General features: G+C 37.2%; 1 protein-coding gene across 1 annotated transcript; it reads right to left on the bottom strand.

The window, feature by feature from the left end:
• Positions 1 to 3192: 3192 nt before the first annotated feature.
• On the bottom strand, positions 3193 to 21085 carry LOC129724311 (JNK-interacting protein 1). Its single transcript, XM_055679068.1, has 5 exons — positions 20727 to 21085; positions 5902 to 6317; positions 5127 to 5839; positions 4877 to 5061; positions 3193 to 4816 (listed from the first exon to the last, which is right to left on the bottom strand). The coding sequence occupies exons 1-5, from the start codon at positions 20807 to 20809 to the stop codon at positions 4744 to 4746; spliced, it is 1470 nt and encodes a 489-aa protein (XP_055535043.1). The 5' UTR covers positions 20810 to 21085; the 3' UTR covers positions 3193 to 4743.
• Between the last annotated feature and the right edge of the window lie 1777 nt (positions 21086 to 22862).

Here is a 22862-nt window from a genome sequence, read left to right as displayed (position 1 = left end):
ACAAACTAATTTCAAATCAAAGCCATCTTCATCTTCCTCTTCTTTGTCTTTTTCTTTAGCTTTATAACTGCGTTCAGTTTCGTCATCAGCTCTCCCTGATTAAACAATTGTTTTTTTCAATAGAAAAAATACTTTATCTGGAAGTGTTTCGTAATTACTTTTCAACTTTTCAGGTTAAGTGTTAACCACCAGATCTGTGGAAAAAATAAGATGGCTGCTTTTATCATGATTAGTATCCTTTCGACTATTTTTGCGACTGAAATGTTCTCGGGTATATTTAGTTATTCAATTACTTTTCTTTTGAGCCTATTCGGTCATCCTTTCTATAGGTAGTATTGCGGTTTGATTAATATTGCTGACCTGAAACATCGATTTGGTCTAACCCGATTTTTTTCTTGGTGGCATTATACTGTGTTTTAAACCCAGATTCCCATCAGCGCTTGAACCCCAGTCGATATGAAATATTAATCATGCACTCAAAACAACGTATCCAACCATGCAGAGAAGATATTCCGTAATTCGAATCGACGCATATTCATCAATCATTGTAAGAAATAATAAGTCTGAAACAATGACAACACGTATTAATATAAATGTTGTGATTTTTGTCCCTAATATTTTATCCTTAATGGATTAATATCGGTATTGTAAATTTTCAACAATGGAGTATTATGGCTTTGAATAAATTGAATCCTAGATAAAATTTCAAGTTTGAAAAATGACATTAAAAAAATCTGCTAGGTATCGCATTTCTCACTAAAACGACAATTTGCGCAGTTTAATTTGTCAGGCCTACTATGATCAAATTTTACAATATATAATGAAAGAGATTTGTTTTGCACAGTATTTCGAACGACTTTTCCTTTGACACCAAAAAAAACAAGCTATCATTGAAGCTGTATAGCGTTTCGAGGCAATGTACTTTTTTTAAAAATTTTGTCAAAACACGTCAATATGCCAAGCTTCGGAAAGTCATTAAAATTCAGATTTAATGATATTGCGCCCAAATTTTTGATTTAGGCACTTGAATGTTGTAGCAAAAAAGGGAAAATATTATGAAACAACTTACGTAAAAAAAGTTTTTGGGCTGATGGCCAGCGACTCCGCACTGTACGCAGGTCTCTCGTCGTCTATGAATGCAGCGGTACTCTTCTATTCGTACTGCAGCGGTACTATTCGTATTGCAGTGGTACACTTTTGTTCGTACATTTCTATTCGTGTGCGATCGAGCAAAAACTGCAATGCTGCTGTTGATGGTGATTGAAAGTTTATCTCATAAATATGATTACCATATATTACTCAACAAGAATTGTAATTGAGACTGTCGCTTCTTGACTTGTAAGTCTGTTTTCGCCAGGTACTTTCTCACTGGACGGTTGCGAATTTTTTCCTCGGTCTTTCGATCTTCCTCTTCGGCATCCTTTGGAGCTTCTTGTCGCTCAGGTTCGTCAGTCGTCCTAAATCGGGCTTTTTTTCGAAACTCTGATTGTTGTCCAACAGGGGCAAGATGTTGTAGATGTCGGAACGGGAGTATCCATCGTTCACAAAGTGCCGCTCGATTTCCATTTTCGACGCGACGGGGTACCGCTCTATGAACGCGCACACTTCTGAACGAAACAGCTTCGCCATCACGGTTAAAGTTCGACTGATAGAGCTGTCAATTTTTTCTACTGATTCATGGGTTACTATGATGTTTCGTCAGTGTGTGTGAAGTTAAACCCATGAAAAATCGGCAATTTAATTTTTAGTGTATTTTAATGCAAACTTTATTTAAAGTTTGCTACATTTACGACAGGCATTAAAAAGGGCTGCGAAAGAAGCCATCAGCAGTTCTCCGTCATCCAATTACTGTGTCACGTATGTTGTCTCATTTTCAAACGTTGTACGGTAGGCCAAAGCAAATTGTTCATAACCTGATGGCTAAAGTAGCGATTCAACATTTTTCAATAGTATAATAGTTCGAGCAATTAGATTACAATTTTTTGCATTTGGGCGGGTGCTTAAAAGATTTTCCAATCGATTGCTGCAAAAATGACAGAAATCGATTGAAAACTGACTGAGTTTAAAACGTTTGAAATTGGACAATTTTCGTGACACTCTCGATGTTTTCGGTTTTGAAATTGGATCCTTGTATTGAAATTGGGTCCCTGTATATGCTGCCGTAAGACGTATTCTACGTTTTTTATATAACAACTACAAAGGATTACTCAATCAATGGAATCGGTCCTATCATGGAGAAATCAGGAAAAAAAAAAGTCATATATCGAAAAAAAATTTTTTTAAGGATAAAATTATCAACTACAACTTTGCCGAAGACATTATGCCACTCAATCATACCGTTTTGATCATAGAATGCGCTATTGGGAATCAAAAATATTTCTACAGACGAAACGGTTTCTTTTTTTATTGGCATAGTGTCTTCAGCAAGAATGTAGATAGCAATTTTGTTCTTTAAAAAAAATTTTTTTTCACATAATAAAACAATTTTTTTTCTTGATTTCTCCATGATCGGTCCAGTTCCATTGTTTAGGAAATCTTTCGTAGTTTTTATGAAAAAAACTAGATTTAAAATAAAAGCTTATTTCTAGAACTCTTATTTAAATTTTAACTTATTTTAAAAAAAAAATAAATATTTTTTTAGAGTGTGTATTTTTTTCGGAAAGATAACATTATTATCTACAACTTTATCGAATACGTCAAAACGATCAAAGGTTAGTTAGGCCCTTTAAATATTTGTACTCATCAATACCTTCCCAAAATTTCTTCTCAAAAATGGGTCGCATTTCAAAAAATTAAACCAGTAGTACAAAATGCATCTTTTGCCTTCAGAATCGTCTATGCAAAATTTCAGCCGAATTAAAAAATACTCGATTAAATTGGTTGCCCGTTTTTTGTGGATTTGCTCAACATCATTATATCGATTGAAATGGCCGAGTATGGCGAAGGAAGAAGTGCTTTTTCACCAAGACAACACTCGCACTCATTCTGCTCGGGATACGATCGAAAAAATTTTCGCCCGATTCAGCTCCAAGTGACTATTTTCTATCACTTCACTTGAAAATGTGACTCTTTGACAAACGATTCCACTCGAATGAAATCTAGAACTGTCCCTGAACACAGTAAGAAAAAAACAGGATTACACACGGATGAGACCAACCCCAGCAAAAAAAAAAAACGCAAAAAAACGCATCGCACCATTCCATTCCCAAATGGGAGTTTTATTTTTCGGTCATAAGTAGTTTGTTCCATTGCTGCCGCCATTGGATTGGAATGAATGATAATACATAGGCGTTTGTTCATTGCACTGACTAGTGTGTATGGTTGCAGGAGAGTGAAAGTAGATTGCAGCACTGCGGCAAAAAGGTTTCATTCATTATTGTAGTTTTTGTTTACTATACATGTGGTGTGGTCTCTATCGCTGCTGTTGTTGTTCTTTCGTTTTGTTTATATTTTCTTTTTCTTTTTAATACAATTCGAAAAGAGTTAAGAGTTTGTGTTTGGAAAATTACTTGCTTGAATCCAGAGATAATCGTTTTGCTTTGTGTGATATAAAGTTTTATTGTTGTTTTTGTTTGTTGTTTTCTGTTTACAATTTTACGTCTAATGCTGCAAACAAGTGCGATCGATTTTTTTTTCTTGTTGTCAGCTCAATCGATCGAATTTTCTAACACTGATTGAATGAGTATCTTTTGTCTGTCGTTTCCTTTGAGTTTCTTGAGTTTCATCAAAAATGCAATATACTGTTTTTGTTGTTTTCTTCAACTTTTTTTTTGGTTTTAAGTATAACTGTTTAATTTATACGATTATAAATAACACCTTGTTTTACTATTTCATGAGTATGATTGAATTATAATATGCCCTCAATCTCTCGCTCCCTTTCGGTTCTCTTCCATTCTCCTTCAGTTCGCCGTGCGAAAAATTCTCACCCTCAGTAACAATCACGCTTTGGTTACACATAAAAGCAGTATTTGATAACAAAGAAATCGAGAAAGATGTTCGTACTTCTAATAGTAAGTAAATAAAGCTGTTCTAACTAAGATAACTCCTACGCTGAAGCGACTGCTGCAAAGAAAGGCAAACCTAGGCAATTGCTGTAAATTGGGAAGCATTTATTCACAAGCACTGCTATAAAATATATTGGTCTATTTTCGGCCAGTGGCCAAGGAATCTGCGTAGGCAACCGGTCAAATATGTATTGCAAAACATCATTCCTCAGTCGGACGATTAATTCTTCTTCCAGCAGAACCGTCCTGAACCGTCGTCATAAAAATATACATCGATTCTCCTCTGCCTCTGATATACAAATTTAATCTAATATGTACAGAAATAACTCGCCATGGCATAAGTCAGCTATTTTAACATATCTACTACTGCTGTAGCAGTTATGTGTGTTTTGTTATATTGTTGTTTAGGTCAATCAACCCTTTTAATCCTTCATAGTGATGTGAGAATTATTTTAATCGGAGAAAAAAGTTAAGGCTTTTTGCACTGTAGAATTCTAGAGCACACGTAACACAAGCTGTAGCAAGCTGCTATGTCACGTCAAATTATAAAAGTCTGAAAATCGGTTGGAAGATTAACAAAGTTAACAGACCCAAAACGCATAGGTATAGAAGATCCCGCTTATCGCGTCGCATTCTGTTTTATAATCAAAAATCAACAACTGTTATTTTTGTCTCACAATAAATACTCTTTGGTTGAATTATGTTAGCAATAGTGTCCAAAAATGAGTCAACATGTTGCTTACTCTATGTAAATGTCCTCTATCGGATATGCCGTTTCTATGAACTTTTGGTAGAACCGTTGGAATGCCCTCCTGTAATAGAGAGATATTGGTTTTAACTGACCGACAAAAAAAACGGAAGGGAAAACTTACCCAACCGCCTCGGCTACTGGTCTGGTGGATTCTGTACCCTGGAATACGTGACAGGCGAAACGCTGCACCGTCGGGTGCTTCGTGATGAACCCAATGTAGCGGTGGTCCCGCGGGTGGAACGCACAGAAGGACACGTTCTTCAGCGAGTAGAAATAATCGATGCACGGTCGTTTGTCTTTTTTGTTCTGCAAAGAAGGCAAATCGATTTATTAGCTGCTGTCGTAAATTCAAATGAGGCGAGAAAACTCACCCTCGCTCTTTCCACCATCCGGAGGCCCTGATCGGAGATCTCCAGTATGCAAGCCTGAGCCTTCGGCGATTGGCTGCCATCACCGATGATCTTCTTAACGGCCTGGCAAACCACACCCGTACCCTTGTGAGCCAACGTTTCCACCGAGCCAAGATACCCGAGCAGATACCGTTCCCGTTTCATCTCCACCGTCGTCGGATCAAAATCGTTGTAGTCCAGATCGACCGCGTAAGCCGAAGGAAATATTCCCTGCCGACCGGTGCGTAGATTTACCCCCTCGCACCACAAGTCCTCGGCTTCCTTCTGAACATACAGTGGATCGCCAATCTCCAGCTCAATCTCATCGTGATGGCGAGGGATAAACTTGTGAAGTCCACGGTGGGTTGCTTCCAGCATTTCAAGCTGGCTGAAAGGAACTCCACCGTACGGCGGCGGGAAGGGCGATGTGACGGGTGAGGATGCTTGGGGGGCTGGCGGAGACATACTCTTGAAATCGTTCGGCGAGTGGGCGGTACTATGACCACTGTCCACATCGCCCAAACTCTGCAACCGATCCGAGTCCGGACTGGAGTCCTCATCCAGCAGATAGCTACATTTGAGCGCAAGCAAAGAGTTTTGCTTCAGGAATGTCTGGTGTGGGTTGTTCTTTTTGGTGGCGTTCAACTCATCGGCCAGCGATGTTTGTCCCGAGGAAAGCAGCTGCAGTACGGAAGCTAAAAAAAAATTGTCTTTTTAATCAAACCAGCCGAATAAATTTGGTATGGTAATTACGTACATTTTTTATCCTTGGGTATTTCCGGAAGCTTGCGCCGCCTCCGCTCGACTTGACCTGGAATCCAGGGCAGCGAACTGGTCCTTGCCAGCTGCGACGTTGTGATGTTGCACAGTGCAAGCTGCATCGGATTATTTTGGGCCGTTGCGGTTTCCGCACCTGCTTCCGTGTGGTGTAAATCCACTTTAGCGATGGACAACGAACCCAAAATGCTACCAGTTTTCAGCCCGTCACCCATGTCGTCATCCTCGGCACTGCTGCTGCTGATGGTCGAAATGGTTTGTATGATCTGCTGGGTTTTACTCGGGGTCGGCTTCTCCAACACCGAATCCGCTTCACTTGGCGGGTCCTCGTGGTCCGATCCATCGCCACTTTTGCTCGATGGTGTGTCCTCATCTAGATCCACATCCGGCACCAAACTGTGAACGGGTATGAGACAAAGAGAGCGAAAATGAAATTTTACAGTTGGCACCATACTTCGGTCAAACGAAAGTAATTGGAAAGCAATCAATGCAGTTGCTCATAACCTATGCAGACGCGTCTTATTGTAATTTAAACTTTTTAAAGATGGTGAGAGTACCTGCATTTCATCACTGGTATCTGGTATGAAAAGCATAGTGTTTTACAAACGCATAAGATTATAATCCTAGCTATTTTCCTGGGCATAATTTTTGTACATAATAATTTTTGTAAACGATTTCTTCGAATAGCGTATTAGAAACATCCCGCAAACCTAGCATCGTACGCAAAACATTTGTATGCAAAAGATGCAAGTGTGGGTGAGTGGTAAACAGGATATAGCATCACGTAAGGTTACTCATCCCGATTTCCAAAGTACATTTCCATCCTACATTTTGTTATGATAGATTATATACGTCACATTGGATGTGCAACGATTGCAAAATCAATGCAGAGAAGCTCTGAGAACCATAACGACCTGCTGTGATATAACTACTCGCTATATTTTTTACTATTCGATTGACATTTTCTTTCCAGATAAACCGGGGTGACTTGCATGGCCTTTAAAAACAGACCATCAAAAACAGCATTTGGAATAAACACATCAATAACTTAATTTTTTGAATGGCACTTGCTTCGGTTTGGTTGCATTCCGACCATTTCACAAATCTAGACTGGGATCATGACTTGTGGCAGTGAATTTTCTAACTTTTGGCTTTAAATCATCCATGCATCTTTGTTTTGACTAACTTCTGAGTATTTTATTTGTAAGTTTTCTTTCGTTTTTAGAGAGTTTTACAATTATACTCTATATTGTGGACTGGTCTTTGACTGCCTATAGCTTCAAAGTTTGTGTTTTGTCAGTGCGTCCTTTAAAGACTACCTGAAAGTTATTCCACATCCGTCTTTATCAAGACTACCTACTTTTGAATTTAACATTTGTTTTTAACTTTTTTAGTATTACCTGAAATGACAGGGCGAAAAAAGAAACCGCGCATCACTACGAGGAGAAAGAGAGAGCATCCTCTCTCGGACAATTCGAGTGTCTACAGTGATAACATGTTTGATATTTTGCCTCAGCAAGAAGCCGGTGAAATGGAAGTTATTAGTAATGATACTATACAAAATGTAAATTCTTTAAAAAAAGGAGAAAATTACACCCATTGTGGTAACTATTTCTTCTGAATTTAATATTTTCAAGAAGGAACGTTTGTTTCTGACGGTAAAATTAGCTATCAAATTGGCCGTAGAGGTGAATGCCTCTTATTAACCGACTCAATAAAGGGTCGTGATCGTCTTGTTCAGTATTTAACTGACAAGGTGTACATTTTTTACCTACGACACCAAGAATGCCAAGCCGTTCAAGGTTGTCTAGAAAGGTCTCACCAACGATTAAATCGTTGATGAGATCAAAATTACTTTGACAGAATTACTTGGCATAGCCCCTACCCAAGTACTTCTTATGAAACAAAAATCACGAGGTGAAAACAGTCAGAGAACTGGAGTTTCGCTTGTGAACTATTTAATTCATTTTAACCGCAGTGAGGTTAACAACTTAAAATTTTTTGGAAAAGCACATGCTTTATATAATGTGCGTGTGAAATGGGAAATTTATAGGAAGTTTGGCGGAGGTTAAAAGTATATCACCCAATGCCGTACTTGCCAACGATATTGCCATGGATCTGATTTCTGCAACATGAACCAAAAAAGCCTTGTTGAGGAAGTTTTCGGTGTCGCGAAGCACAAAATCACCTCTCTGATAGCGTGCGTTTTACTGCAGCTTCAAAGCTGAAAATTTTTTATTTGTTAATGCTGTTTATAATAACAAAATTTGCAACTCACATTTTGGTGTTTTTCGACTATGCGGAATGTGCAAATAATAATTTTAAGAAATCTCCTTTCAGCCTATCTAAACAATATATAATTTTAATTAATATTCCATCTGAATCTTTATTCCTTTTACCTTTCCTGTCCACAAATTTAACACTTTCAACAAACTCTTCCTCTAACCAAATTTCTATTATCTTCCTTGCTTTAACTACACTGATTAACTCTCTTCACTTCCTCCTCTATCAATCGATATTTTATCTATCATTTGACGCTGATCTATGTCCGTTCTGTTGGTAGTCTGCCATGCGTGACCGGGACTCACTGACAACCGGTGACGACTGCACAGTGGGTTCGGCAACATTTGTGGAGCCTCTCACAAAAAGAACACAAGTCCTGTAGAAGACAGCAAAAATTTTCGGTGCGCCAATTGTAACGGCAACCATATGTCAAATTTTTATCAATGCCCAGTCCGTTTAGCCATTGTTAAGGCAAGACAGGGTAAACAAAATTCAATCTCCCAACCAAAACAAACTTCAAAACATATAGCCCCGCTGTATCGCCCAATTTTTCTACACCTTTGCATACCCGTTTAACGTATGCACAGGTCACAGGTAGTTCGAACATTATTTCACCTAATGTTGGTAGTTCCTAAATGACCGTTAATAAGGGAGGTAAACAAAAACCGGTAGAAAATTAAAATACATTGATTACCGCAGCTAATATTGCTACCGAAAATATTTTTTCTAATGCCTGGAGCCTATTACGGCAGGTAAACTTTCTTTTCTGCAACAGACAATGTTCGATCTTATGAACGCCATGTTGCAGGCAAATTCAAATAGGAACAAGTTTTACGTTTAAAATCGTTTTTAATTTAAAATTTAACAATGGTTGTAAAGAAATCAATCAAAATTTTAAATTGGAATGCACGCTTATTAAAAGCCGATGTGGATGAGCTTTTAATTTTTACCAGTAAATAATGTGCACATAGTAATTATTCCTGAAACATTTTTGAAACCCAACATCAAATTAAAATATGATCCCAATTACGTGGTTTATAAATATGATAGGATTCAGGGTTCCGGCGGTAGAGTTGCAATTTTAATCCACCGCCGAATCAAACATCATGCTCTTCTTGAGACGAAAGTTATTGCAACTTTGGGAATTGAAGTTCAAACTGAACTTGGGATTTTATTAATTACCGCAGCATATTTACTATTCCAATGCACACGCATAGCATAGCATAAACAGCTGCACAACTTCGTACGTGGTGTCAACAACAATACTCTGTTTACGAAAACAAATTACCCTCGTTTGTGAGTAGCAACATGAAATTTGGGATCTAATCAAAGGTTGCTAAACAAAGGTCAGATGTCTCCAGAGAATTGTTACCGCCCTGACCACGTCCTTTCTACTGTTGGGGAACGGAAAAGGAATGTTAGTCCAACATTTACTTAAGAGAACCGTAGAGAACTCTACGTGCCCTTAAAAATGTTACGTGAGATGAGAAATTTTAGTAGGAAAGGGAGACCCTGGGATACAGCTGTTAGATGTTGCGGGTCGATAATTGATTATATTATAGGTATGAATTTTGAGAGCTACGAAGAGTTGAAGCTATTGTGATTAACTGACTTTTTAGTTTAATTTGTATTTTATCAGTGAAATTTTTAGATTATATATATAGCAACTTTACTGTTTTATGTTTAGTGGTTATGGATGAATGAATACGTAGAGTTTAGACTGTTAATAATTTAGTTATACACTAATTTTTATCAACCGATTTAACCGTTATGTACTCGGCAATTTTAACACACGTAAGTACTCGGCAGGGTACCCGGGTACCCACCAAAATGAAATGCTTCTTACTTCTTCGATTCTTACCCGATTTTCGATCTTGACCCGTCAAAAGATTGGAAAATTTGTCTATTTTTAGTATGTGGGGCCGAAAGAGCCATTGGTCCTAATATGGTTCCCGTAAATCCGGATCTTCGGGACCGTGTTCAAGGTCGGGAATCTGCTCCGAAATGCCCATTTCGGACATTCATCAAACGGACTCAAAATTAATGATTAATCAACTCCCAGAGTGGTTTCATGAATTTTGATACCAATTTTGGTCGGTTTTATCGACAATTGTACTAATTTGTCTTACCGGAACATGCTCCCGAAGATCCGGATTTACAGGAACCATACGCGGTCATGTCGGTCTCAGATTCTAAAAGTAGATAGATTTTCCAATCTTTTGACAGCCCAAGATCGAAAATCGGCCAAGAACTGAAGAAGCAAGAAGCATTTCATTTTGTGGGTACCCGGGTACCCTGCCGAGTACTTATGGGGTATAAACAGTCAACAGTGTAAACAGTCTGATGATGGGAAATGGTTTATTTCCACTGGATAGGAGCATTCCATAAGTTTCAGCTGGCTGGGTTGAGGTTATCCTTGTTATTTAAAGTAGTAAAGTCTGAAAAGGTAACCGGGTACCCTGCCGAGTACATAACGGTTAACGTAACTTTCATTAGTAGCAAATCTAGCTTTAGTCAGCCAGCCTAAAGGGGCCTCACCTCTTAGTTGAACATTGTCAAATGAGACCTACGCGAACAAAGTCCAATGTTCTCCGAAACGTAAACCCGAAACTATAAAAATACGTGCTAAGTGACGCATTCGTATGAACAAGATACCCTCTGTTTATTTACAAACATTTTAGTAAATAATTACTTTATTTTTCCTCTACCCTCAAACAAAAATACATACGAAACAGATCTGTGTGAATCTAACTCTACACGTGAAGATCAACGCAAAAAAATACAACGCCGCCTACATGTCAGAAAACAATTGCAGTTGAGCATATCGTATGCCAACGCAAACAACTCAAACAGAAAGAAATCTATATAAATAATATCACTTATCTTGCATTCCGATAGTTCTGTTATTTGTGACACCAACACTAGTAATTGTAGTTGATTTCACCATTTATTTTCGCGCAAAACACTCTTGTAATGAAGAAATTACGTGGAGATAAAAACGCGCACAAACAATCGGCCTTGTTGCCAGTTTCTCGTCATTTACCATTCTAATGCACACGCGAGCACAAAAATTATTTTAAAGGTGATTTATAAAAACTCATCAGAAATCGTTCAAAATTTTTTATAATCGGCGATTTTAACGCTAAACTTCGATCATGGAATAGTTCTCAAAGCAATTCCAATGGCGAAATTGTATTCAATGACAATGATTGAAATCCATCAACAATTGATTTGATGCTAACAGATCAAAGTCATGTATGTAGTGATTTGATCACACATGCTGACTTTGATTCTGACCATCTTCCAATAACTTTTTCTTTATCACATGAATCAGTTTTAAACCCTATGAGCTCTGTTTTAAATTATAACAAGGCTAATTGGGAAAGATATAAAACTCATATTAAGACTGATTTCAATAATGAGCTTGATTTGCAAAAAGAAATGGATATTGATTCCGCTTTGGAAGCATTAAAATGTGCAATTGTTGATGCCAGGAATTATTCTGTTCCAAAGGTTCAAGTGAAATTTGATTCACCAATAATTGACGAAAATCTTCAACTTCTAATTCGTTTGAAAAACGTCAATATCAACGTTCTCGTGACCCTGTTTTTAAAATAATTTATAAAGATTTACAGAAATAGATTAAACATAGATTTACTCTTCTGAGAAATCAAAGTTTGAGACTAAAGTTGAAAAATTGAAACCATATTCAAAACCATTTTGGAAGCTGTCGAAGATTCTTAAGAAACCTTCAAAGCCTATTCCAGTTTTAAAAGATGGTGAACGTTTTCTTGTATCCAATGAACAGAAGGCTCAAAGACTTGCTCAGCAGTTTGAGAGTGTTTATAACTCAAATTTGAATTTTGTGAGTCCAATTGAAAATGAAGTCACACGTCAATTTGATATAATTTCTTCCCAGAATTTTTTACCTGCAGAAATAATTGAAACCAACTTGAATGAGATTAAATCAATTATTAAAAATTTCAAAAATATGAAAGCACCTGGTAACGATGGAATCTTTAACATATTAGTCAAACATCTCCCTTAGAGCACAATGTAATTTTTAGTAAAAATTTTCAACTGCCCAAAATTCCAAATTATGGAAAAACGCAAAAACTTCTCCAATTTTAAAGCCGGATAAGGATCCAGCTGAGGTTTCAAGTAATCGACCAATCAGTTTGCTTTCTTCAATAAGTAAACTGTTTGAGAGAATTATTCTTAACAGAATGATGTCACACATTAACGAAAATTCAATTTTTGCAGATGAACAGATCGGATTTCGTCATGGGCATTCCATTACTCATCAATTGCTCAGAGTTACTAATATGATACAAGCTAACAAATCTGAGGGTTACTCCACTGGAGCTGCTTTTTTAGAGATAGAAAAAGCATTCGACAGTGTTTGGCATAAAAGTTTGATTGCAGAATTACGAACTTTTGACGTGGGACTACGTCCTTTTTTTTCTGCATTCTGTTAAAAAAGAAATGAAAGTGGCAAATAACAGCATAACCGCATGAAGGATAACAATAACCAATATGTTGTTGGACAGATAAAATGTTGGACAATTTTATAATACGCTAGTTGGTTGGCGTGCGACCAGACCGAACCAAGCGCCAAAAACATTATTTCGAGTAATCGGTGGGCAAAGTTAAACCACCCCGTATGTTTCCTGCAAGCTGCTGCAGAGAAATTTTGTTATAATACCATTATGAACTGTTTAAATGATTTCGTTTTTTCATGAAAGATACATTATCGATTTCAATTTTCAGTGGAGGTGGTAAAAACTCAATTTAAAAAAAAATGGCGCTTGGTTCGGTCTGGTCGCACGCCAACCGTTTATTACTATTATTCCATTACTCAGCGCTGAAAATTGATGAAAAGTTTCAAGAACAAATTTAGGTGAAAAAGAACCAATCACGGGGTTGCGACTCAATTTTAAAAACTGAATTCCCTGATATTGCCTGATTTTCCCTGATGTTCCAAATTTTTTTCCCTGACTATTAAAGTTTATTTTTAACTGATTTAAGTTACGGCTATCATAGGTTTTACCACCTCAATCTAAAATGGATCAGACTTAAACTGGTTCCTGCTAAAATTCTCACCAGTTTGACTTCGCTTTTGCGAACTTGAATCTTGAACAAAAATATTTTTTGTTGAGAAACATGTCCAGTTTGATATAAATAAAAATTACACTGGTCGACAAAAGTGAAAAAAAGTTGTCCTACAGCTCAAAAGAGTTCCCTAGAAATATTATAGCTTTTCAACCTGTTCATTTGGTGCCCCTGGTGAATGCAGAAAAAATGCAGAAAAGGCCGCGAGTAATGGCTCGTCGTGTTCGTCGTTTTTCCGTTTACCTACGGGAAAGTTTTATTGAAGTCTCTGAAGACTTCTTGAGGCATTTCCGAAACGTCTAGGGGCACCAAAGTTCACAGGAATAGTGTTTATCAATTAACTATTAGTTTTGACAAAAAAAAAACAATCAGATTTGGAATTTCTGGTTAGATCAGTTGAATAATTATTCTAAAATCTTGACTTTAGAAATCAGAAAATATTAAAATAACAATTTCGCATTCAGACCTTTATGCTAAACACTGTCGAATGCTTTTTCTATGTAAAAAAGAGCAGCTCCACTTGAATAACCTCCAGATTTAATAGCTCGTATAATCATAAGTTGATTATTCGGCTTAAAAATTTGAGTATTTTTGGCATTTTACCACAATTTGCGAAATATTTATTTTGAAACTATTACTGATTATTCATAAGAAGAACTTCAATTAAAATGTTTAAAATCCATCATGATACTTATGGAAATTTTAATGATAGATTTAATCTTATTTAAGTTAGTTTCAAACAATTTTGCTGGTAAAATTCCGGGGTAGAAATTTGATGACATTAACGTGTGACTTCATCTTTAATTGAACTCACTATATTTCAAGTTATGAACACATTCAACCTACTGAGCAAGTCTTTGAGTCTTCAGTTAATTGGTTGCAAGGAAGTTATCACCATTGTTGATTGCTGGAATATGACAATGGCGATAGTGAAGCTTGCTCAGGCGATGTTAGAAGGTGCGTCAATAGTTCGGAAGCAATTGTGAACGTGATGATGATAAAGTGCAAGAAACCGAAGAGAAAAATCTCGTTTAACCACTGGTTTTTACAAAAAAAAAACCCTAGTAATTAGTATAAAATGCGCGCACTACCTGATGACTTGTTAGTACCTATTTGGATACTCTTTTAAAAAAAATTAAAGTCACTATTTCTTGATATTTTGGTCACTAAATCACTACTGTTGCATTTTCTAACCGTCTGAGCCCTGTACTAGGTATCACCAGTTCACTGCAATTCATTCTCAAAAAGTTTATCTGTACAACAGATGAGCGGGAATCCAGCTGAAATATAAACTTTGATTGCAGTTTAACAAATATACTTATATATTATACTTTTCAACGATGGAACGGTTGGAGAACAGATCGATCTTTAATTTATTTAATTTTTAATAGAGTTTGTGCAAATTGTGCATGTAATTGCCAAGTAAGAATAGTTTGAAGGTCATTTATCGAGGGAAACCCTATCACTCCGCGGAAATAGGGTTAAATGAAGCCTATGCTAAAATGGTTACGTTCTACTTGAAATTTACTTTTCAGGAAAATTCTACCAGTACGAGTGCATAGTTTCAGTCAATTAAAAATGATCGATTATTTTTTGCATATTTTCAATTCATTCGGCATTGATTGGTACTTTTGTTTTCGCGTCGGAAAGAGCAAATTAAGTAACCTAATTATTATTGAGTGTTGTTGTGGGGTTGCTGGTGGGCGTCCACATCGAATGTACTGGAATAAATTCAATTCAGAACTAACTTTGTAAAAACTCCCAAGCCACTGAAATTTTTCCTTATGACTTTTTCAATTCTCTGATCGAAAAATTAAATCCCTGATATTCCCTGATCCTCCCGGTTTTTCCCGGTAGTCGCCAGCCTGAATCACCTGCGAGCATTTCTAGCACAGACAACATGAATGGACACCAACCATTCCCTCTGATATTCTCTTTATGGATATTAGAAGAGAAATTAACAAAGTCTCCCCGTCCCAAAAGGTCAATTTATATTTGCTTCCATGAACTGAGACTAATTTGATGTCTTGAAGGTAAGGGTTTTTCGGAAAGTTTGAAACAACCCTTTTTCTTGAACAATTTCTAAATCTGCTGTTAGAACGTATTGAAAACTGATGTCTTGAAAGAAAACATGCTGGTGAATTCAATAGTACCGTACAGTATATATGTAGCAGTATATATGTAGCTCCCGCCGTCTATGATTGCAGCGATACACTTCTATTCGTACATTTCAGCGGTACACTTTTATTAGTTTGCAGCGGTACTATTCGTATTGCAGCGGTACGCTTCTTTTTTACACGAAAGATGCGTCCCAAATTTGTATGGAATCGGATAAAAAAAGGCTTTTTTGAGTTGCAAATATAACGAAGAAAACCGTTTTAAAATGTTTGAACTTCGTTTGAATATGATAGTGGTCAATCTAAAGACCAAAATTCAACATTTTAAATTTTCAGTATTTACACCAAAAATTGTGAGTTTTTTTTTTGGAAAACGAATACATGATCACATTTGGTCTAAAACGGAAAACGGGATTGAAATGAAGTCGATATCTTGTACCGTTTTTAAGTAATTAAGAAAAGCAACCCGTGTGCAATCGAGGAAAAACTGCATTGCTGCTTCTGATGGTGATTAATCATGACTAGGATTTATGGTAATAAATTACCCAACAAGAATTGTACATTTTTGCAACGGTCATAAGTTATAAGTTAATTTTATTTCATTTCAGTTTCGATATCCACTTAATATTGGTGACTGGATAGTATCGAAAGAGTAAATTCCTGATTATACATATTTATAGAAGAGTAAGAGCCGGCGAATGCTGGTGAATTTTTTGTCCATTGACTGTGATTTATTCAAAATCTCTTTTAAAATTAATCAACCCGGCAAACCCGGCAAACTTCGTCTCGCCTATTTTAGTGTTTAATTGATTAATTTCGAACATTTCAAATTCATTGATTCCTTACGATTTGTTTATATCGTTTGCAATGATTGATTTTATCGGAATGACAACATCCTCGACTTTTGGCTTTTATACATCAATTCTATTCCGGAAATATATTGGGAGCATTTCAGTTGTTTTCGTTGTTTTCCAGAAACTTAAAGTGGTCATCTTCGAATTCGAAATGGTGTCCAGAGTCAATGCTTGGCTTCCTTACATCATTTCGATTACAGACATATTCATGTGTAGTAGTATTTGGTTATTTTCGGCTATTTCCCAGAAGTCATTTTACAGTTCAAACTGATGTCTGAGGTCAATTTTTAACTCCTTGCATCATTCTGGATCCGGTGATACTCATATTGGGTTGTACTTGGTCACATTTTTCAGAAACCGTAAGTCGCCATCTTGGATTTTCAAATGGCATTTCGAGACAATTTCTGGCCCCTGAGTGTTATACTGGTTTAAAAAACACCCATATTGGGTGTTATTTGGTCATTTTCGGCTGTTTTTTCAGAAACCGGATGTCACCATCCTCGAATTCAAAATGGTGTCTGTGGTCCATTCTAGCTCCTGTGTATCATTCAGGTTCCGAAGATACTCATATTGTATGGAAATCGGCCATTTTTGGCCGTTTTTCTAGCAACCGGTAGTTACCATCTTACAATTCATAATGGTGTCTGAGGTAAATTTTTGGCTCCTTGCATCATTCTGGTTCCAGAGATACTCAAATTGGGTGGTATTTGGTCACTTTAGGCTGTTTTCCGGACACCAGAAGTCGCCATCTTAAAATTCAAAATGTTGTCTGAGGTCGATTTGTGGCTTCAGTGCTTCATAGCATTAGTCATAGTCATTAGTCATCTGCCGCTGTTTTTCAGAAACCGGAAGTCGCCATCTTGGATTTCTAAATTGCATTTGGAATGAATTTCTGGCCTCTGAGCGTCAATCTGGTTGAAGAAACACTTTTATTGGGTGATATTTGGTCATTTGCCGCTGTTTTTCAGAAACCAGAAGTCGCCATCTTAATATTCAAAATGTTATCTGAGGTCGATTTGTGGCTTCAGTGCATCATAACATTTCCGGTAATACCTATGTTGAAGGGTGTTGGAACATTATGGACATGTTTGTTTCACCTAAAACATTCCCTTGCCCAATTTGGTTATATTTGACTGATTGGTTCTCGAGCTGTGCGAAATTTGATTTTCATTCATATGCGACCCCTCCCTAGTAGAACCATCATGGATATATTTTTGTTACCCCTAAAAACATTCACCTGCCAAATTCGGCTCCATTTAGTTGGTTATTTCTCGAGATAAGCAGAAATTTGTGTTTCATTTGTTTGGAACCCCTCCCTTACACAAGAGGGAGGGTAGTCAAACCATTATGGACATATTTTTTACCTCTAAAAACATTCACATACCAAATCTGGTTGTATTTGGTTGATTGGTTCTCGGACTGTGCGAAATTCGTGTTTCATTTGTATGGGCCCCTCCCTTGTAGAAGAGGGAGGGGTGTCAAACTATTATGGATATATTTGTTACCCCTAAAAACATCCACATACCAAATCTGGTTCTATTTACTTGGTTAGTTCTCGAGATGTACAGAAATTTGTGTTTTATTTGTATGGAACCCCTCCCTTCCAGAAGAGGGAACGGTATCAAACCATTATGGATATTTTTGTTACCCCTAAAAACACCTACCTGCCAAATATGGTTTCGTTTGCTGGGTTAGTTTGCGAGACGTGCATGAATTTGTGTTTCATTTGTATGGGACCCCTCCCTTCTAGAATAAAGATGGGTGTCGAACTACCACGGACATATTTGTTACCCCTAAAAACACCCACATGCCAAATTTGGTTTGATTTGCTTGATTAGGTCTTAAGTTGGACAGAAATTTCTGTTTCATTTGTATGGGACCCCTCTCTTATAGAAGAGGGAGGGGTTTCAAACCAGTATGAACATACTTGTTATCCCCAGAAACATTAACATACCAAATTTGGTTATGTTTACTTGGTTAGTTTCGGAGATGTGCAGGAATTCGTGTTTCATTTGTATGGGACCCCTCCCTTCCAGAAGAGGGAGGGGTCTCGAACTATCTTAGTCACCTTTCTCGGCTCCAAAAACCTCTATATACAAAATTTCACGCCGATCGGTTCGGTAGTTTCCAAGCCTATATGGAACAGACAGACAGACAGACAGAGCTGCATTTTTATATGTATAGATTAGCTGTCATCGTAATACATTGAATGTAATTGTTTGCACAAGCAAAAAAACGAAAATGAATCTTTTTGAACTATAACTTCGTTGTAAAAAAATCCCTCTAATTACAGTGTTTAGTCCCACGTCACCTTTTCATACAACCGTAGGGCCTTGTAGTATTAATTTTCCAGTTATCTTACTGATCGAACTCAGCAGGTTGTCTATCAGAATTCAAAATCTGATAGATTTCCTATCAGAGCAGGTGTGCCTCAGGGTTTAGTCTTGGGTCCAGTCCTGTAAAACATATATACTTCAGACCTTCCTGATTTGCCTCCAGGACGCACAAAGTCATTGTTATGCGATGTCGATTGCAGAAATATTTAGATATTATTTCTTCCTACTTGCAAAAGTGAAAAATCTCTCCCAATGCTTCTTGAACTCGAATGATAATTTTTCCCATAAGACTAGGGCCTTTTTCCTCAAGCCAAACAATAATCACGTTGTCAAGATGAATGGGGTTAATTTAAGTTGGTCTGACAAGGTTAAGTACTTGGGACTAATTTACGATAAAAAACTTATTTTCAAAGAGCACATTGAGAGTATACAAGCCAAATAAATCAAATATACGTGATGTTTATATCCTCTCATTAATCGAAATTCCCAACTTTGTTTAAAGAATGAACTTCTGAATTACAAACAAATTTTTAGACCAACAATGTTTTATGCTGTACCGATCTGGTCAAGTTGCTGTTCAACAAGGAAGAAAACGCTTCAAAGGATTCAGAATAAAATTCTGAGAATGATTTTGAAGCGTCCTCTTTGGTTTGGTACACCTGAATTACATAGACTCACTGGTGTTGAAACACTAGAAGTTATGTCAAATAAAATTATTAATAACAAAAATCGTTGCAATCCTCAATTGCTACGATTAGCTCTATTTATAGCCAATAAGTTAGCAATTATGTTGTAATTTTACTTCCCATTTTTTGACAAGTAGGTTTAAATCCCTAGGGTAAGTAATAGATTTATCATGGATCCACCATTTTCACCAGCCGAAGAAAACAGGCCTAAAACTCTGGAATATTGATCAATATCGACAATTTCAATAACGGAAATCAAAACTCTGAATACCTAAAAGTTTACGAATATACCAAACACCATTCATCACATAAAAATCATTGAATGTACTTCAATTGAAGGAAAAAATCGACCAAAGTTGTAGCCATATTCTGGGTGTTGCAAAAAAATCCCTGTAAAACAGATGATTATAGTAAAAGTCGGTGAAATCAGTTTTATAATCATCTCTTAGTCTTAAGAGGCTGCCTATGCTGCGTAAAATTGGATCCCTACCCGCTATCTTGAAATAGTTGGACGCTGTAGAGTTAAATTTCTGACCATATATCAGTATAAAATACGCTAAAAACGGATGTGTTATCTCGCTAAATGTAAATTTTTGATGATATTGATCTATCTAATCATAGCACATACCAAATCAATACCACACAAGTTCACATCAATTTTTGTAACGAAATGTTCTAAAAAAGCGCTAATAACACTAACATGCGTCATCTGAGCGACACTTTATCATCAGAAAACATCTTGACATACTCTAACACTTTGGTCGATTAAATCTACGCAATTGCAGCTTCCCCAGTGGACCACATTGCTGCAGATGCAATTTGTCAATAAAATCTTACCATCAACACCATCATCAGCATCATTTATTGTCAAGATAGTATCGATTCGGATTTTTCCATTACCCCCAATGACATCAGTTTCTAACATCATCGAAAAAGTCCTCTAAGGATGCACGAAGCAATGAACAATAAAAAAAATCCTCATATGCTTGAACCCGTGCGTTCGGGGTGGAAATATGATCCTAGTTAGAAATATTTTTTTGCCTTCCGGCCTCGGCAAGCTATTCATTTCTATTGGCCACACTCGTACACCACCAAGGTTTCCACTTCACTTGCATTGCATCTAATTACTATATTCCTTGAGCATTTTTTTTATTATCCCACAAATTGCAGAATGCTTTCAACGTGAGTCGTATGTTGCTTTAGATGGGACACCCGAGCACTGAATGAAACCAGTCTGACACCTTTTGTCGGTAGGATTTATGCACAACGTCGTCGCCAGACTATATGTCACGTTTCACGTTTTGTTGTTTTTTTTTTTATTCCGATTTGAGTGGTCAATATTCCATTCTGGATTCAGTTTTTCTCCAATTGGCATCGCTTGAGTGGGTAGAAACTGCGAAAGCAAAACTGTACTTACGAATAAAACGGGGCTGGAGCTCTGCTGTAAGTCGGAATTTTATCCAGATTTTGGCGAAATTCCTCGAAATCTGCGTCCGCCATCCTGGCGACTACTTGTCGCCCGCTTGCTGGTAGCGTGAAACAATCGAAACAACCAAACTTTTGCTGCGATTTTATCACAAACTATGACACGTAACTAAAACGGCATTTGGGAGGTGGATGAAAAACCTGGTGATTTTTTCTTCTACTTCCTTCAATCTTTCACTCCTACAATCCAGCCAGATTGACGGCGGACAGGGAGTCTTCCTTGGCGAAAAAATTGCACTCGCTCCCTCTCTCGCATACACGCACGGGAAAACTGCTGGGCGAAACGATTTAATAGCGCGAGGGCTGTGTGATAGCTGCTGGTGAGTCAGAGATGATTCCTTCGCCAGCGGGAGAGTCCTTCGAGGGAAATAACTCTCGCGCTCTCTGTTCTACGTCACGTTGATTTACTTTCACACATGACGGCGGTTTCGGAAGGATCCCTGCTACAGTGAACTTTCTGCAATGCATTCAATTATTGGATTTTTGCTTTTCTCTGTAAAAATGAAAGTTCAATGGTGTTATAACATAAAACAATATTAGATTCGTTTTAAAGAAAAACGAACGAAACTTGCATCATTTAAGGACGATCCCTTTCGTTGAATGAATCGTGTGTAAAAAGTTCCAAAGGATTTCTCTCTCAACCTCCTTATTATGATTGACAAACGGTTTCACAAACATCGTAGGTACGCATAGAACGAAAGGAGGGTAAACTTCATATTCGGTTGCCTCAACGACTATCGATCTTACATTTGTGGACTGGGAGAATTGGTTTTGTATCGGAATGGCCTTTTGCTCACGACGCATGCGTACGGAAGGGATTCATAGAGGAATGTGGGTATGAATTGTAAAAGGGATTTTTCTCCCTACTGCGTTTATGTTATAACATTGACGTTTCGATTTCTGTCCGAAGGGTAGATTTTGTTCCGAGCTACAAGAACTAAAGAAGTAGCTTAGATTTGAATGGACAGTTTTCAGTGGAAGGTAGCGATAACATTTTACTAGAACCAAATCGACCGATAAATAGGAATGTTTGATATAAATTGCGCTCAGGATATAAGCTTAAATTCTTGATTTTTCCAATTCCAAAGAAAAATTCCAGACGATTTTGGAATCAAACCCAACGTGTACAATTTACACTTGTTTTTGAAAATTTGATACAGTATTTAGGTACAGTTTAATGTGTAATTTATTAATCTAGCGTAAGCCCTTATTGAAAACTGTATTATCTTATAAACTACGCTACATCAGAACAATCTGATCGGAATAACATAGCGTAAAATACAAATTAAAAAATCACTGGAGGGTTGTGTGCAAAGCCACGACCGCAAGGTTGAAGTAGAATACTTTCACAAGAAAGATAACCCGGCTGCTTGCGTGTCAGTCATTTTTCCTAGCAAATAAATGTTGACCGCTCATTGGCAGTATTTAAAAATCTGTGCAAATAAAGTTGAAGTACTACTCAATTTCAGTTTGATCATATAAATACGACCTCACTAAACAGGAAAAGAACAAACTCTTTGCATGTACATGTGAATTCAAATTAGATAATTAACTTTTGGTTAAAGCATCTCCCGATAGCGGGAGTTATGGTGAACTTGCGTATGACGAAGGCATCGTATTACCTGTTTTATTGAATGTAAGAAAGAGGAATATTGTAAAATTTTGTAAACATTTAACTCAAACAATATTACCAAATCGTAGTCAGGCACTCTGACAACAAAGTTGAAGGCCTTTTTTTCATTGAAAATCAGACAGCCAGCAGAAGTTGGGATTGCCAAAATCCAGAATGCCGAACAGCCGTAAAGAGAGTTGTTTATCTTCCTACGGCAAGTTTCTCACCCCATCACTCGCGTTCGCGATCACCATGGCAGAGGCCTAACTGTCTTTGTGAACGCGTTCTAACAGGACAGTTTGTCATTCAAAGTCAGTTATGCTGATCGCAGCCTTTGCGCTGCCCCTACAGTGGGAGGTTTACTAAATAAAGTAAAAATTGGACAGCTACAACAGAATGTGCTTGCATCCCGCACAGAATGTCTGCTTGTGTTGATGCCAGAAAATAATTAACCTT

This window comes from Wyeomyia smithii, chromosome 2 (genome assembly GCF_029784165.1).
Source record: "Wyeomyia smithii strain HCP4-BCI-WySm-NY-G18 chromosome 2, ASM2978416v1, whole genome shotgun sequence".
Lineage (NCBI taxonomy): Eukaryota > Metazoa > Arthropoda > Insecta > Diptera > Culicidae > Wyeomyia > Wyeomyia smithii.
This window is presented reverse-complemented; position numbering and strand designations above follow the sequence as displayed.